Here is a 14,194-nt window from a genome sequence, read left to right on the forward strand (position 1 = left end):
GGTATTATTTTGTTGGATAGTTCTGAAATGTTCTAGATTTCTTGATAATGCAGGGAAAATGGACGTGAGAAAAAATGGAAGCAGATTGCAATTGAAGTATCCTTTCAGATATCTGTTGCTTCAACACTTAATATAGAGTTCAGGAAGGGCATTCGGTTATCTTCCTGTTGTTGGAGATGAGTTTGGAGGAGCGAGAGGAGGAGGCTATGATCCCAATGGAAGTCATGCGGTGAGGACTTTTTTTATTGGTCAACAGCTTTGGGGGAACCTGGAAAAGTTGAGGGGGGGGGGGTGGTGGAAGTCGTTCTTTTTTTTGTCCCTGTCCACGCATTTTGGCTTGGGGCGCGCACATCGCCCGGGCACCTCAGCCAAGCAACCTGGAAGCTCCCACCCATCAATTCGTTCCCTCCATCCCGCCGCAGCACGCTTTGTCCTCCACCATGCGTTGGAGGCTGGCACGCCGGAGACACCACCACCAGAAAGAAGTAAGGTGGCCGGACTGTCCTATGGCTTTCTCAGCCTGGGCTGTTGAAAGATTGACTCCTCACTCAATCGATACTCAATGCCCTGTTCTGTTGATTTTACGTGTCTCCGGGTCACCTAGCGCGAGCCATGGCCACCTCCATGCCTGAGGGGGAGGGGGCAGGAAACACTGGAGGGAGGCGCACACCAAGGAGCAACCTGAAAGCAGCGACATGTCCGAGTAAGAAAGCCCGGATCGCAGGGATTCCCAACGATTCAAAAGCCCCAACCCAAGCCCTTTTTTTTTTGTCTCGCTCGAAACGGAGCATGTTTTTGTTATTTACAGTGCGCACTGTATGCGGTCGGTCGGTCCTCCATATTTCCTTATATATTGCCGCTAAAGAGTTTAGGGAAATGGCTGCAACAACCAGGTGCCATCCTCTCCCTCCGGCGTCTCCACTGGCGATCAGTGATTGATGATAGAAAAAAAAAAGGGGGCAATCGTGGTCCTCTTTTTCCCTCATCAAGTTCCATCTCAGTAATGGCTGACGAATAGCGGTATGTACGGGTTGCCGACAACCCCTCGGCCCTCCTCTTTTCAGCACCGGGTCGGTCCATGTCATCATCGTTGCCATCAGAGTGTCCGTCATGATGCAACAGACTAAACAAAGTCCAGACGACAACAGCCCGAGGGAGGGGGAGGCATCCAGACGCGCGTGATTATTCTTGTACCGTGTGCATTCATCTATCAATCTCTTTCCTGTCTTGGCTCTTTGCCCTGCCCTTGCTCGGCTGCCGCCTGTGTGACTGGCTGACGTACTGAGAAATGTTCCACCGTTCAATCATACCACTCACTGATTGAGAGTGCGAAACTGTGTTGGGTTTTCTGGAACCCTGGCTTTTGGGGAGCCAGAAGAGAGAAAAAGGAGGGAAGGGGTGTGGATGTCCGCCGAGATTTTTCTATGTATCTGGCCGTTTGAGCCGAAGAATCCTACACGCTTGGATTTGTTTCTGCAACACTGAAAGCAACAGGAATGGAATCATGCCGCACAGTGCGCCAGTCTGAGTCTGAGGGGTCTACACACTTGCCTGGTGCGCCTTGGGCCCAGCCCGGTACGAGTGGTAAAAAGAGAGATAGATCATAGGACTAAGCAGGCGGCTGCATAAAGCCCGAATGCACCATCCATTCCGCAAACACCACTTGTGACTCGGAGACATTGATCAAGGGACTCCATGATGGTGATGGCTGATGATCAAACCCCTGTCGACCTCCTCTCGGCAAGACACCGTCTCCTGCCATCGGCCACACCAAAAAGGTGGTCAAGTGGTTATGGTAGAACAGCGCGGGGACCTCCCCAAACGTGGTTTATTATAGGCAAAGCCCCTCGAAACGGATGGTTCCAAAAACCCGTGGCGCCCACATAGACTCTCGCATTCTTGTGGCATCTGGCATCTGGCTGACTCGTAATGCCTTGAGCCACTGTCCTATCCTCATCAGTGTCATCGTGTCTTGAAGCAGGCTCTGATGACATGTCGACAAGCGCCAAACCGGAATCTGGGCGCCCTTTTTTTTGGCGGTTCAGGGTTGGATCGGACTCCTGGCAAGCCTGGAACCTGGGGAGTGGAGTGGAGTGGCTTTATCCGTATTTCCACTCAGCAGAGCATGACGGTGCAGGTAAGAGCCTTGATAAGAGCGCTGGCAAACCGGGAGAAGGGTACCAGACAGAGAGTCTCACGGCATCGTCTTTCCCCTATCAAAGGGCCAAGCGACCAATCCTCCTCCAGGGGGGTGGGTGGGTGGGTTGGGACCCTTTTGTGCTCTGTGTCTGACATGCACACACGCTGCCAACAAATTACAAGGGAGGCACACACAGGATCGGCCGAGTAGGTCAAAAAGTAAGCAACGGTCGTATCAACCCATTCTCGTGTAAAATCGACAAGAGGCGCAAGTCATCGTCGCATCCGTTTCCTACCTTGCCCAGTTCAGCTGCAAACTCCGTCCCCCGGTCTTGTCAAGTGGCTACACCATCAGAACGGAAACGGATGGTGAGGGGTCGTGATAGTCGTTTGCTCTCGGAATATCCGCATCAAACCCCGCCACAGAAAACTTTATCGGAGAGGCGGTTTTTTTTGTTGCCTTTCCCGGAATCTTTGGCTGCGGGAAATCAGAAAGTAAGCCAATAATAGCCTTTACTCAACAGCAAAGGAGCGTCTCCCGAGCTTCGAAAGAAGCAAAGGAAAGGAGCACAATATCCGTGTCGGACACTTTGTACACATAGTGACGCCCATGCCTCGTGGACGGAAGCTCCGGGCGGGGGCTTTCCGGCAACGAATCGTCCGGAGGTCCTCCGGAAGCCAAGCCGCACTTGGGTGTTCCGGGGAGCACAATATGAGGTGGATTTAGTTGGTTGCTGGGGAACTCACCACTGTCAGGGTGCATCACGAAGATGGCCATTTCTGACCCCAGGATTGGTCAGCTGCCTTTGCCTACCAACTCGTGCCCCGAACAAGGCTGGAGCTTGTCGGACGGCCGCAGACGGAGCTGTTTGCGGATCGCTGCGTTTACTTGCTTTCCCATTTGCCTCTTTTTGCGGCCTTGTTGGTGGGACCGACTGTCGTAACCCCCCCTTCTAGGTTCCCCCGCTTCCAAAACTCGCTTCGCAGGCTTTGTCTAATGTAGGCTCGGTGCGGTGCGCCGTGAGGCGGCTGACATGCGAAACTGAACCGATAACAGCAGGTTTGTAGCGCAACGCCCGGTCCGCCAAAAGTCCTCTTGCCTCTCTGTTGCATTGGGGGGTCGTGTGTGTTCCGAGGAGCACCTCAGTCCTGCCGTCCGCCCAGTCAGCGGGGTGGGAGTGCCTCTGCTATTTTTCGCACTTGCTGCAGCCGAACTGTCAGAAACTCAAGGAGCTAGATGGATGCGTCTCCATGGGTGCGGAGCATGCCGCCCGAGCGAGTGGTTCATTGGGGGGTTCTGTTGAGCTTCGCTCTTCTGACCGGGAAGCATATTGCACCACATAAATTTGCAGATCGAGGTTACCGCTCTGGAACTAATATCACATGTTGCCGCCTTCCCACCTCACTGGGGGGGAAATCAACTAACGCGAGAATGGCGTTCCCCACTTGTCAGCGCGTGTGTCTTCCGCGTCAAAGCCCCACCTCCGTTCTTCGCACTGGCCAGTTTGATGAGCCAAGCAGGCCCATACGGCCGTGTCCGGAACACAGGATCGGGATCCCTCGGCGCCCACACAGCCCCCCCCAACTTGCACACACCACAACGTCATATCCCTTGATCATCTCTCTCCGCCAACTTGGTTTGAACTGCAAGGGAACTAATAGGCAGTAGTCCTTGTTGTGTTCCATATTCCCGTTTCTTGCATATTCTGTGTCTGTTTTGTCTGGGACCACTTGATGCCGCAAGGGCCTTGCGGCGTCACTATACGTACACCTGTGGCATTTTGTAAGAGTCGAGTAGGTCAAGAAAGATTTGGGCTGATGAAACATTGAATAAAAGATGTTTTGCATCAGCTTCCATGATTGGAAATAGCTAGATCAAACATTAAGAACAATACAAACGGCTGCCTTTCCAGAAGGACCATAATCGAGAGGTAGCCTCATGGTTGCTGGCTGGTTTGATGGGGAGTAAATGAACAGCATGACTAAAACTGCAGGTTTGAATCAAAATCTGGCTGAACTCAATATCCTGTAGGTCATGTGGAAAAGTGATGATGTTCAGCAGAAATCCCATCAAAGAGCGTGTGCAGACAGAAGATAATAGCGAAGTAGGTAGGTAGTCGTCCGCCGATTTTCCAATGGACTGAAGGGCCAGGTATAAACTGGTATGCCTTACCGAGCCTAGATAGAGAAATGTACTACTTGCTTTGACCTGACACCTTGAAGTGGCAGCACTTGTACAGAATTATATCCATAATACGCTATGTAACTAGCTACCTGCCCACGAAATTATGCCTACCGATCTGGACTGATTCTCGGATTATGGGCAACACTGTCACTGTGTTTGATTTCAACGCCCCCTTTTTCCTTGAAAGGATCCTGGAGCTTTTGGGGTTGTGCTGCACAACTTAGTGGGTAGTTGATGATAGTCTCGCGGCGCATGATAAGCCACTACATTGACCAGGTAGATCAACATCTGTATCGATCACTAGCCCAACAACTAGGTACTGGAGTGGAAGTAACAAGACAAAATCTCAGCAACAGAACCAAGCCAGACTGCTGATATTCAGGGTCTCAGCAAGCGGTGGCAAATGTCTGTCCCCTCCCGTTCGAGATGCAGGCACACAAGCTTCCAAAGAGCGCACTATCCAATCGATCTATCAACAACATGGCATGTCGTTGTCAACACAAGCACCAAGTGTCTCGGCAAGTATCCATCACACCACCCGAAGCAGAACATTTCCCGATGAGCAAAGGTTAGGTAGATCTAGATCCGATTCGAACCGCCAACTGGCATCTAGCAGGCCAAATATAGCCACCAGAATGTTTCCAGAATTCGACAACCGGGTAGTTGTTATCCGGGGAGCATTTTCAGTCTGAAGGAAGCACACCTAGCCTGCTTCCGCACAACAAAGCCTCACTTTAACACCTCCTTTTTACCTGTATTAATCCATTGACGGTCTGGAAAGAAGGGCGGTCTGAAAACGCACAGAAATATCCATCTGGAAAAGCCGCTCCTGTCATGTAGGAGATCAAGCCAAGACACAGATAATGGCGTGTATGCGGCTCGTACCCTTGTGGCGAATGGCCAAACCGCCCCTACTACGTGTAAACCCATCCATCAATCGATTTGAAATTCCCTCCCCGCACAAAAAACATGGCCTTCAGGGTTAAGCCTCCTAGACCGGGTAACGTCCAAGTCGGTCTCATTGGGCAACACATCGGAGATAGGCTGTGGCTTTTGCATCAAAACATTCGATGGAAGCTGTCAGCTTCAATAGGCCGCTGGCGACATTACTAGGTAGGCCACATAGTCCAGAGTTATTTGCTTCGATGTAACTCAGACCGACAAGAATTGCCCATCCGTTGTTGTTTACCTTGATTTCACCTACCATACATGCAGGAGCGGAGGCAAAACCCAAACACTCGCCCTTAGCCGTTGGAGGCACTTATGCTTCGGACAGCGTATGAGGCGGCAGACGGAAGCACAGCATGATGATCTGAGATGAAAGTGAACATTTGCCCCTTTCCCGATCCGATCACAACTTCTGGCGAACGTTTCAGAAAACTTGTTTACATATCAGGGACAACAACAGACAGTAAATAGCGGGTCTTCCGGCCAACAACTCGACTCTGCCGTACGATACTGTGCTGCAGTTGCCTGACCCGAACGTTTGGGACGCAGACTGGGCTTCTGCTGACGAGTGGGTGGGACCTACACTGGTGCTATTTCCCACCTTGGCTGCCTCCAGCCTTGCTAGCGTTGGGGGCAATGCTCTGTTGAGCATAGAACTACGTGTTGCTGTTGAGGCTCTGCGTTTGAGTACCAACATCAATTGATACCCAAGGCCCCGTCTGCCGAGTATAAGCGAGCCATCGTCAGGCTCGGTGGACACGAGACAGATGAGGCTCAGTCTCCCTCACCTTTGACAACATTTCCCTCATCCAGCTCGAATATGGATGCCATGGCTTTGGCCTACCTGGCCAGTCCTGTGCCCAAAGCTGACGCAAACGTGGAAAGATTTGCCCCTGTCGCTCAAGCAAAGTGCCAGCGAATAGCTCCACGTTAAAGCAGATGATGAGCTCTCCTATGCGAGTATGCGGCAGACGGGGTGGAGTTTTGAAGCTGTGGAGCAAAGCCGTTTGGTACATGTACTCTCGTATGTAAGGAAGCCAAACAAGAGCCGCAGCTGCAGGCGGAAATCCCCGTACAAGATGCCTCACCCAACGCCGACGCAAATCATCATCGAGAGGATGAGGTGACATGCCGGAAAAGGGGGCGGGAAGGGCGATCCTATTAAGACTCTCCAGCATGTTGCCCGACTCCCCAACAGCCAACAGCCCTCACCGCCGGGTGAAGATAAGCAGGTATCATGCATTGGTTTGGGAGATGAGAGCATGAGCAGCAGCTGCACTCCACCTGCATCCACGTAGAAAAACAGAGAGAAAGCAATGCCAAAATGACGTGTGGTCGTCTGCGATTCATCGAAAGCCAGCTTGCTCGCCTCCATTTTGCGGATCGTCGCAGGGTCGGTCGGTGGAGACAAACAAATCGGCTGCACATGGCCGCATGACGACGAGCAACAGGTTGAAAGCTGGGGAACTGTCTGTGGCCGCAGAGCAGAACCACTCCACTTTTGGCCGGGCAAAGAAGGCGGTCAAGAGGCATGTAAGTATGTAAAGGTTCCGGAAGGATGGCGGCGGTCGAGATGCTTCCAGCAGAACCGAGGTCGTCCAAACCGGGACTGAGGCATGGACAGGGAACAGCGTGGAGAAGGCCCGGCCCGCTCACCCCGCCCGCATGGGACACCCAAAGCTCGGGACCCGTCACCGAGACGGCCCGGGGTAGCATCGGGGGAGTCCACTTTCCATCTCAGTCTCTTCCGCATTCCTCATCCATCCCTAGTGTACATACAGTCCGGCAACCTGCTGGCATCCATGATGATGATGACGAGAAGAGAAGAAGGATCGCTTCAGGCCGCAAGCGTGGGTAGGACAAGGCTAGACGGATAGGCCGAAGATAGATTGCTGATCATGATCACCCTTCCTTCCTTCTCCGACTGTCTCTGGCAAGGTGCTAAAGGTGCTCCGGCACCGAGAAAAGGCTGCCTCCAGCATACCTATATGACGAGGGATGGAACAGGAAAAAGGCTGCATTGGTGCTTGTGACAGGCGAACCGAGACAATGGGGTCATTGGGCACCCAGCCAATTGCTTCTTTAAGCCATCGCGTTGTTGCGGACCGGGGGAGAATTTGGCGAGACTGGACACGTCAAAGGTCCAAAGTGAGGTGAAAAAAAAGCGACTGTCGTGGCCCAACGATGCCCAACGGCTTCCCGCACCGGCCCCCCTTTAGCCTAATCGGCGGCCATGATTGGCAGGAGGGTGCATGCCGAGCACCCCACAGGTGCATGCACGGAGCCGCTGACGTCCATTTGGACGGAACGGGCAGCGAGGTACAGAATATCTTCCCATGCCTCTGTTTTGCGCTTCTGTGCCCCAGCTTTGAGCAAGTGCCGTCTCCAATCATGCTTGGAATGCAAATTTTCCCAACACGCTTCCTTCCCCTCTGGTGTGATTTGGTAATGGGTGGCAACCTTCTCTTCTGAAGTCCAGCCTTCTTGCTCTCTGCCCAACCGTCTCCGTCGTCGTCACGCCCGGGCTCAGCTCCCCCTCACCGTGTCTCTGCCCAATGCCCACCTACCCGTAGCCCATCTCGTGCCCGATTTGGCCGTTGGCGAGGCTGTCTAGCCACATTCAGGGTGAGTCACGTTGTTCGTGGTCCTCTTCATGGCCCTGTTATGCCAAACACCGCGGTGTCCGGTGAGGTACCTGTTTGATGCGGCCCTTGCCCCGGGAGCCGCCCATCCGCCCTGACCCGCTCTCTGCTCTCAAAACCAAGCCGTCGTCCTGCACGCCCTAGACCTGCTCCGTCCCGCTTGCTTCCCCCTGAACTGCATCGACACCAAACCGTCTGGCTCCACGCGCACAACAAACAGCAATTCTCAGCCAAAATATTGAGAGTTTGACCCAGCAATGCCCGCTCGTGATACTGCTTCTTACCCAGACCACTACCACGACGACCCAATAATCGCCCGAGAGCCCATCTGACTGACCGTCTTTTGATATCTGCTCAGGACATATACTACTTTGCACATCTGTCTCCACATAGCCCATTATTCCATCCCATCCTGTACTTGACCACGAAACACACAACACCACCGGCCATCATATCACCATCCATGGAGAGAGAACGGCAATACCTCCGCCCGAGGGTAGGGGGCACTGTGACCCCGGGCTCTGACACCCGCCTGAACAGTCGGCCAGCCGAGTGGCCTGAGTGGGAAGGCCAGCAAGGTCGAGGAGATCAACAACAGCAGCAGCAGCAGCAGCAGCAACCCAAGTCTATCCTCCGCAAGTCAGCCAGGCCATCGACAAGGCCACGCCGCAACTCGGACACGTCCGTCACATCTTCCAACATCCCCGGAGTGGGCGCCGGCAGTGACTCGGAGCTGGGGGTCAGACCCTCGCCCAGAGCCCACCACATCTCAGCTGCCTCCACGCCAACAGCATCGCCGACAGCGTCGCCCATGCTCTCACCCTCTCTGCCGTCAGCCTCTACCAGCGTCCTGCCTCGCAAGGTCCTGAAGGCCAAGTTCCCAGGGGTGCCTGCTGAACGACAAGGGACTGTGAACCTTCGGCCCTCCCGAGCCTCTTCTTCCACCTCCAACCTCCCACCCAGCTATCATGGGCCACCACCATCCGTGGCACGCAATGTGCTTTCCCCCCAGTTCATGCCTGATAATAACAGACAACTGGTTCACTCGGGTCATCACGAAGCCCGCCAGGAGCACTACGACCGCCCCGATCGGCGCGATTACCGCTCTGATCCGGACCCCGAAACCGAATCTGTTTCCTCCACCTCGGAGCTCTCGTCCACAACAGAAGCCACTACCGTCATCTCGGAATCCTCCGAGTCCTGCGAGAGTGATGTGACCACTACGGAGGCCAACACCCTTGCCAACACGGGCACCAGAACGCCCTCCGTTCGCTTCACACCCAGTGTTATCGGCTCTTCATCCAGTGTCGTTAGTTCTGTTGCGCCATCCAAGAATGCCCCCCCTCCTCCCAGCCGCAAGGTCGTCAGACACCGGGTTAGCGGGCCTCAACCAAGGCTCACATCTTCTGCCGACCGAAGTCTCACCGGCGGAGGTCGTATCAAGCTGCTCCCTTCCAGCGCACCCCCCGTCGACACCAGATACCAATGGGACCTGGAGCAACGCCAGCAGGACCTTGAGCGGAACATGATGCACAGGATCGAGCAACTGGAAGCCGAGACACGCGCCCTTCGTGAGAGCGAGGCCAAACTCAAGATGGACCTCGAAGACAGCGCCGCCCAGATATCCGCCACCATGCGGGAAAAGTCTATGGCTGAGGGTGAGCGCGATCTGGCTCGCAACGAGAGGGCTGCGCTTGAGAGGGAGCGTGAGCGTGAGCGTGAGCAGGAGCGCAGGAGCAGGGAGGAGCTTCTCTCCAAGCTTGACGCGCAAAAGGCGATCATCGACGAGTTCCGCAGCAACTCAGACCTCACCAAGGGCATCCTGGACGAAGTCGAAAAGGAACGCGACGTTGAACGCACCGACAAGGTTGAACTCTACGGCAAGCTCGAGGCCACCAAGCAAGTTATGGACGAGTTCAGGAACACGATGGACCTGCAAAGGGTCATGATCATGGAGGCTGAGCAGAGCCGTGATGACATCAGGGAGATCAAGGACAAGCTCGAAGTCAGGGTGCAGGATCTTGAGAGGGAGCTCGAGAAGCTCCACATCGACCGCAAGGAGCATGAGGATCTCTTGTCTCAACAGATCGTTGCTCTGGATGTTCGCAACAGTGCCCTCCTTGAGCAGCGTGACAACAGAGACAAGGAGATCGCGGAGCTGACGGCCATGCGGGATGCTATGAAAGAGGAGATTGAAGCGCTCAAGGTTTGGGTGTCGGACTTGACTGCAGAGAAATTGGCCGCCGAGGAGGAACAGCAAAACATCAAGATTAAGGCTAGCGGGGAGCTGCAGGAGGTCAGAAGGGCAGCCGAGGAGGAGCAGCAGAGAATTACAGAGGCTGCAGAGGAGGAGCAGCAAAGGATCACCAAGGCGGCCGAGGAGGAGCAACAGAGAATTGCACAGGCTGCAGAGGAGGAGAGACGGAGGATCACACAGGCAGCCGAGGAGGCGGAGCAGGCTCTGAGAACGACATTTGCGGCCGACAGGGAGGCTCTTCAAAAGGAGATTGACGAGGGTCAGCAGCCGCTGCGGGCTCGCATCGAGGAACTGGAAAAGGAGAGGGATGCGTTGGAAGCTGCCAAGGCTGCTTTGGAGCAAGAAAGGAGCGACCTGCAGTCGGCACTCAATACCGCCAACGAAGAAATTGCCGCTCTCAAAGCCCAAGTGAAGGAGCTGACATTGTCCGGTTCCGAACAGGCCACCAAGATTTCTGCTCTGGAGGAGGAGCTTGCATCAACCCAGACAGAGGTCAGCAGCCTCAAGGCCCGGATCGATGGTCTCGAGTCGGACAAGCTCGGCCTTAAGCAGAAGCTCTTGGATCTCCAGGTCGACCTTGGCGGCAAGCAAATTCAGATCGAGGCGCTCACAACCGACCTTGCCGGCTCTAAAGAGGCCAACATCTCTCTTGCCAGCCAGAAGATTGAGGTGGCCAACCACCTTAACACGGTGCAGGAGTATCTTGTCGCTGCCAGTGCCGAGATTGCACAGCTCAAGACGGAGAAGGACACGATCCAAGCCGAGGCGGACAAGGTTGCTGGCCTGATGAGTTCCAAGGCGGCACTCGAGGACAAGGTTGTGGATCTCGAGGGCAAGATCTCGACACTGGAGAGCAGGATTGCCGTGCTCCAGGCCGAAGCGGACAAGATCCCCGGCCTCACGGGCGAGAAGGAGGAGGCGTTGTGTCAAATCTCGCACCTCGAAGGAAGGAGCGTCGATCTCCAAGTACGAATCGGTGAACTCCAAGCTGAGCTCTATGCCAAAACCACTGAACTGGAAGGTAAGCTGGCGCAGGTCCAATCTGAGGCGGACAAGGTCCCTACCATCGAGGCAGCCAAAATTGTTCTCGGAGGCAAGGTTTTAGAGCTTCAAGCCAAGGTTGTCGAGCTGCAGACCGAGCTTGCCAAGGATCCAGATGCAGTGGCGGCGGCACTCAGAGTCGAGCTGGAGATCAAGAGTCAGGAGATCACGCGCCGGGTGGGTGAGATCACGGCACTGACAGAGAGCAACTCGGCGCTGTCGGCCGAGCTTGGGGCCACCAAGCAGCAGCTCGAGACGTTGCACAGCTCCTACAACAGCATCACCGAGTCCTACAACCAGGCAACCGAGCAGATCATCGAACTCCAGCACAAGGTTGAGAAGCTGACCCCCTCTTCGCGCCGGTCCAGCCGGTCCCGCAACGCCTCCCCGCAGAAGAAGGACAAGGAGAAGGACAGGGAAAAGGACAAGGAGTCCAGCAGCAGCAAGAAGGATAAGCAACGAGAACTTGTGGTGGTGCGCAACCCTGGCGACCGAGGAGGAGCACTGTCAGTCATGCTTCAAATCGCTGCCGCAATCTGAAGTTAACACAGGGCCCTCACTAACATGGGTTTACGTCTGCAGGCATCTCGTCAGAAAAAGCGAAATAAAACGCAATTCTCGATCTTCAAGCGTTAACTCGACTCCCACTCCGAGCCCCCGCCATTCCGACGCTTCATTTGCCTCCTCGTCCAAATGCTGAGCTCAGCACGACACATGCCACGAGACCTCTCTACGCGCTCAACACTAACACACCACCATCATCATCACCACCACCACCACCACCATCATCATCATCATCCACCGAACTGAAACAATGAATATACCGCTGAGCAGTCGGATACGAGTCCGATACAGAAGGAGGGACATGTTCTTTGGCGACCAACATCGGGCGGAAGTTTACTTCTTTGTGTTTCTATCTCCGTGTTTTATTCTTTTCTTTTGCTTCACCATGTACTATCTCTTTCGCCGGAGAACCTCTGCCCTCTTGATCGACCATCTATTCGGCCATCAGCTTCATTGACTTTCGGACTCGGCCCGGTTCAACAAAAGTCTTTTTGGGTCGACTGTCGTCTTTATTTGTTTTTGTTTCTTTCTTCTTTTATCGGTTGGTTGTCTTGGAAAGGCGGGGTCGGGTTAACAGTCACAAGGGGGAGGTATCATTTGAATGGGGTTTGGCTGCTTTGCTTTCATGTTTTGTTTTGGCTTTTGCTTTTTGGTTTAGAATTTCTTGTATTGAGTGCACAGCTCACTGTTTTATTGTTTTTGGTCACGACTTTTGTTACAGAGTTACGAGTCATGGCGTGATGCAATACTTGATGGGCATTTCAGATGGAAAGGAAAAATAGTAATCATATGCGCAGAGATGGGTGTGAGATTTGGGCATAATCTCTCGTTTATGGGAGGGAAGGGGGAGGAACCGAGGTGGCTGTGGCTGTTGATCCTGTAGCTGGCGAGAATTAATACACTGTTGGAATATTTGTCCAGACTTGACCACGACTCTTCCATTCTCCAAATGGCCCTGAAACATGTCGATTCAAGTGAACATGATTATTCTCGGATCTTGGACTCCGAAGCAGTTTCCAATCACAGAATACCCGGATGCCCAGGATAGGTGTCAAAACACCCGCGAGAAATACGCACCAATAAGATGGGTTGTATTATTCAGGGCTGTGGAATATTAATATGGATGCTGATAGTGTGTCATTCCTCATGGCTCTGTAAATGCCCATCTCGACCGTTTTCGAGATGCAAAAGCTTGCCGAGGGCGACGTCATGTAGCCAGAATGAGATAGATACGGTGCTCCAAAGTCACATTTTTGGAGCGCATGACGCGGGCGAGCAAGTTGTTTACTTATCCTTGGACTCAGATCTGAACGAAGATCACGCAGGGTGATTTATGATATTTAGCTGCCGATATTGTGTCTGTTTTTTTGGTGCGTTTCGAGACGTCATTAAAGGTTTTCCTTTTCTTTTCTTGACCTCGGAAGTTTACATACCTACCTACCTAGAGAAAACACTTGTATCATGAAGACCTCACTTTTTGCTGCAGCGATTACAGCTCTCGGTATGCCCTCTCCCCCATTTGTCGCGTTGATCAAGTCAGCGCTGACCGGTCCACAGCGGCACCGGTCGTGTTCGCCCAAGAGCGCGATCCTACCAGTGAAATCTACACCGACCCCTCCTCCAACATTACGTTCAATACATGGTCGCCGACGCCTTTTGTGACGATTGGTGTGGCGTTACCCCCAGACGCATTGGAGGCTGATGCAGATGAGTTTGTTGGGCTGATCGTGAGTCTTTGCCACCTCCCATGCCCTACAAATGTCAACTAACATTGGCATTCGTCAAGACCTGCTCCGATCCCGCCGGATGGTGCGGCGTTTCTCTCGGAGGCGGCATGGTGTCCAACCTCCTTGTGTTGGCCTACCCCTCCCCTTCTAACCCGGACGAGATCTTGACCTCGCTCCGTTGGGCGTCCGACTATGGTCCCCCCATCGAGCCATACAACGGTGACGCCAAGCTCGCTCAAATATCGTCCACCTTGAACGCAACGCACTACCAGGTTTCGTTCCGTTGTGAAAAGTGTTTGGGAGAGTGGCGCCACGGAGAGGAGCAGCAAGGCGGCTCGTTTCCCAGCAGTGGTGGGTTCCTGCTGTTTGGGTGGTGTCATGCCTCGAGCGCGCCGTTCGGGGAGGCCGAGTGCGCAGACAAGGCCGAGATGAGCCAGCATGACAGCCAGGGTCTCTTCGGTGCTACTGTGACCAGCTTTACACTAGCTTCATCCGCGGAGGAATATGCTTTGTGGGCCGGGAAGGCGACTGGAGGGGCTGTGGACGGTGAGTGTGTGGTGTGATGTATCGAAGGGTGGACTTAGCGAAGTCTAGAAATGTCTAAAATATAAAGAAGTAATCATTCCTCAACTATGGAACTGGCTGTTCGATCTCTTTGATTACTGTACCCAACCCCTTGTGCGGTTCATGT

At 53.8% G+C, this 14,194-nt stretch overlaps 3 protein-coding genes across 3 annotated transcripts; all 3 read left to right on the forward strand.

Moving 5' to 3' along the window:
• Positions 1-612: 612 nt before the first annotated feature.
• Positions 613-1,182, forward strand: PODANS_7_260 (uncharacterized protein; the record flags this gene model as incomplete). Its single annotated transcript, XM_001905502.1, has 2 exons — positions 613-827; positions 1,065-1,182. The coding sequence occupies 2 exons, from the start codon at positions 613-615 to the stop codon at positions 1,180-1,182; spliced, it is 333 nt and encodes a 110-aa protein (XP_001905537.1).
• A 7,195-nt stretch (positions 1,183-8,377) lies between these two features.
• PODANS_7_250 (uncharacterized protein) lies at positions 8,378-11,752 on the forward strand (the record flags this gene model as incomplete). The annotated part of the gene is made up of 1 exon (XM_001905503.1): positions 8,378-11,752. The coding sequence occupies one exon, from the start codon at positions 8,378-8,380 to the stop codon at positions 11,750-11,752; it is 3,375 nt and encodes a 1,124-aa protein (XP_001905538.1).
• Positions 11,753-13,523: 1,771 nt separating this feature from the next.
• On the forward strand, positions 13,524-14,066 carry PODANS_7_240 (uncharacterized protein; the record flags this gene model as incomplete). The annotated part of the gene is made up of 1 exon (XM_001905504.1): positions 13,524-14,066. One exon carries the CDS (start codon positions 13,524-13,526, stop codon positions 14,064-14,066), a length of 543 nt encoding a protein of 180 aa, XP_001905539.1.
• Positions 14,067-14,194: the final 128 nt, after the last annotated feature.

The sequence above is a fragment of the Podospora anserina genome, chromosome 7, assembly GCF_000226545.1.
Source record: "Podospora anserina S mat+ genomic DNA chromosome 7, supercontig 3".
Lineage (NCBI taxonomy): Eukaryota > Fungi > Ascomycota > Sordariomycetes > Sordariales > Podosporaceae > Podospora > Podospora anserina.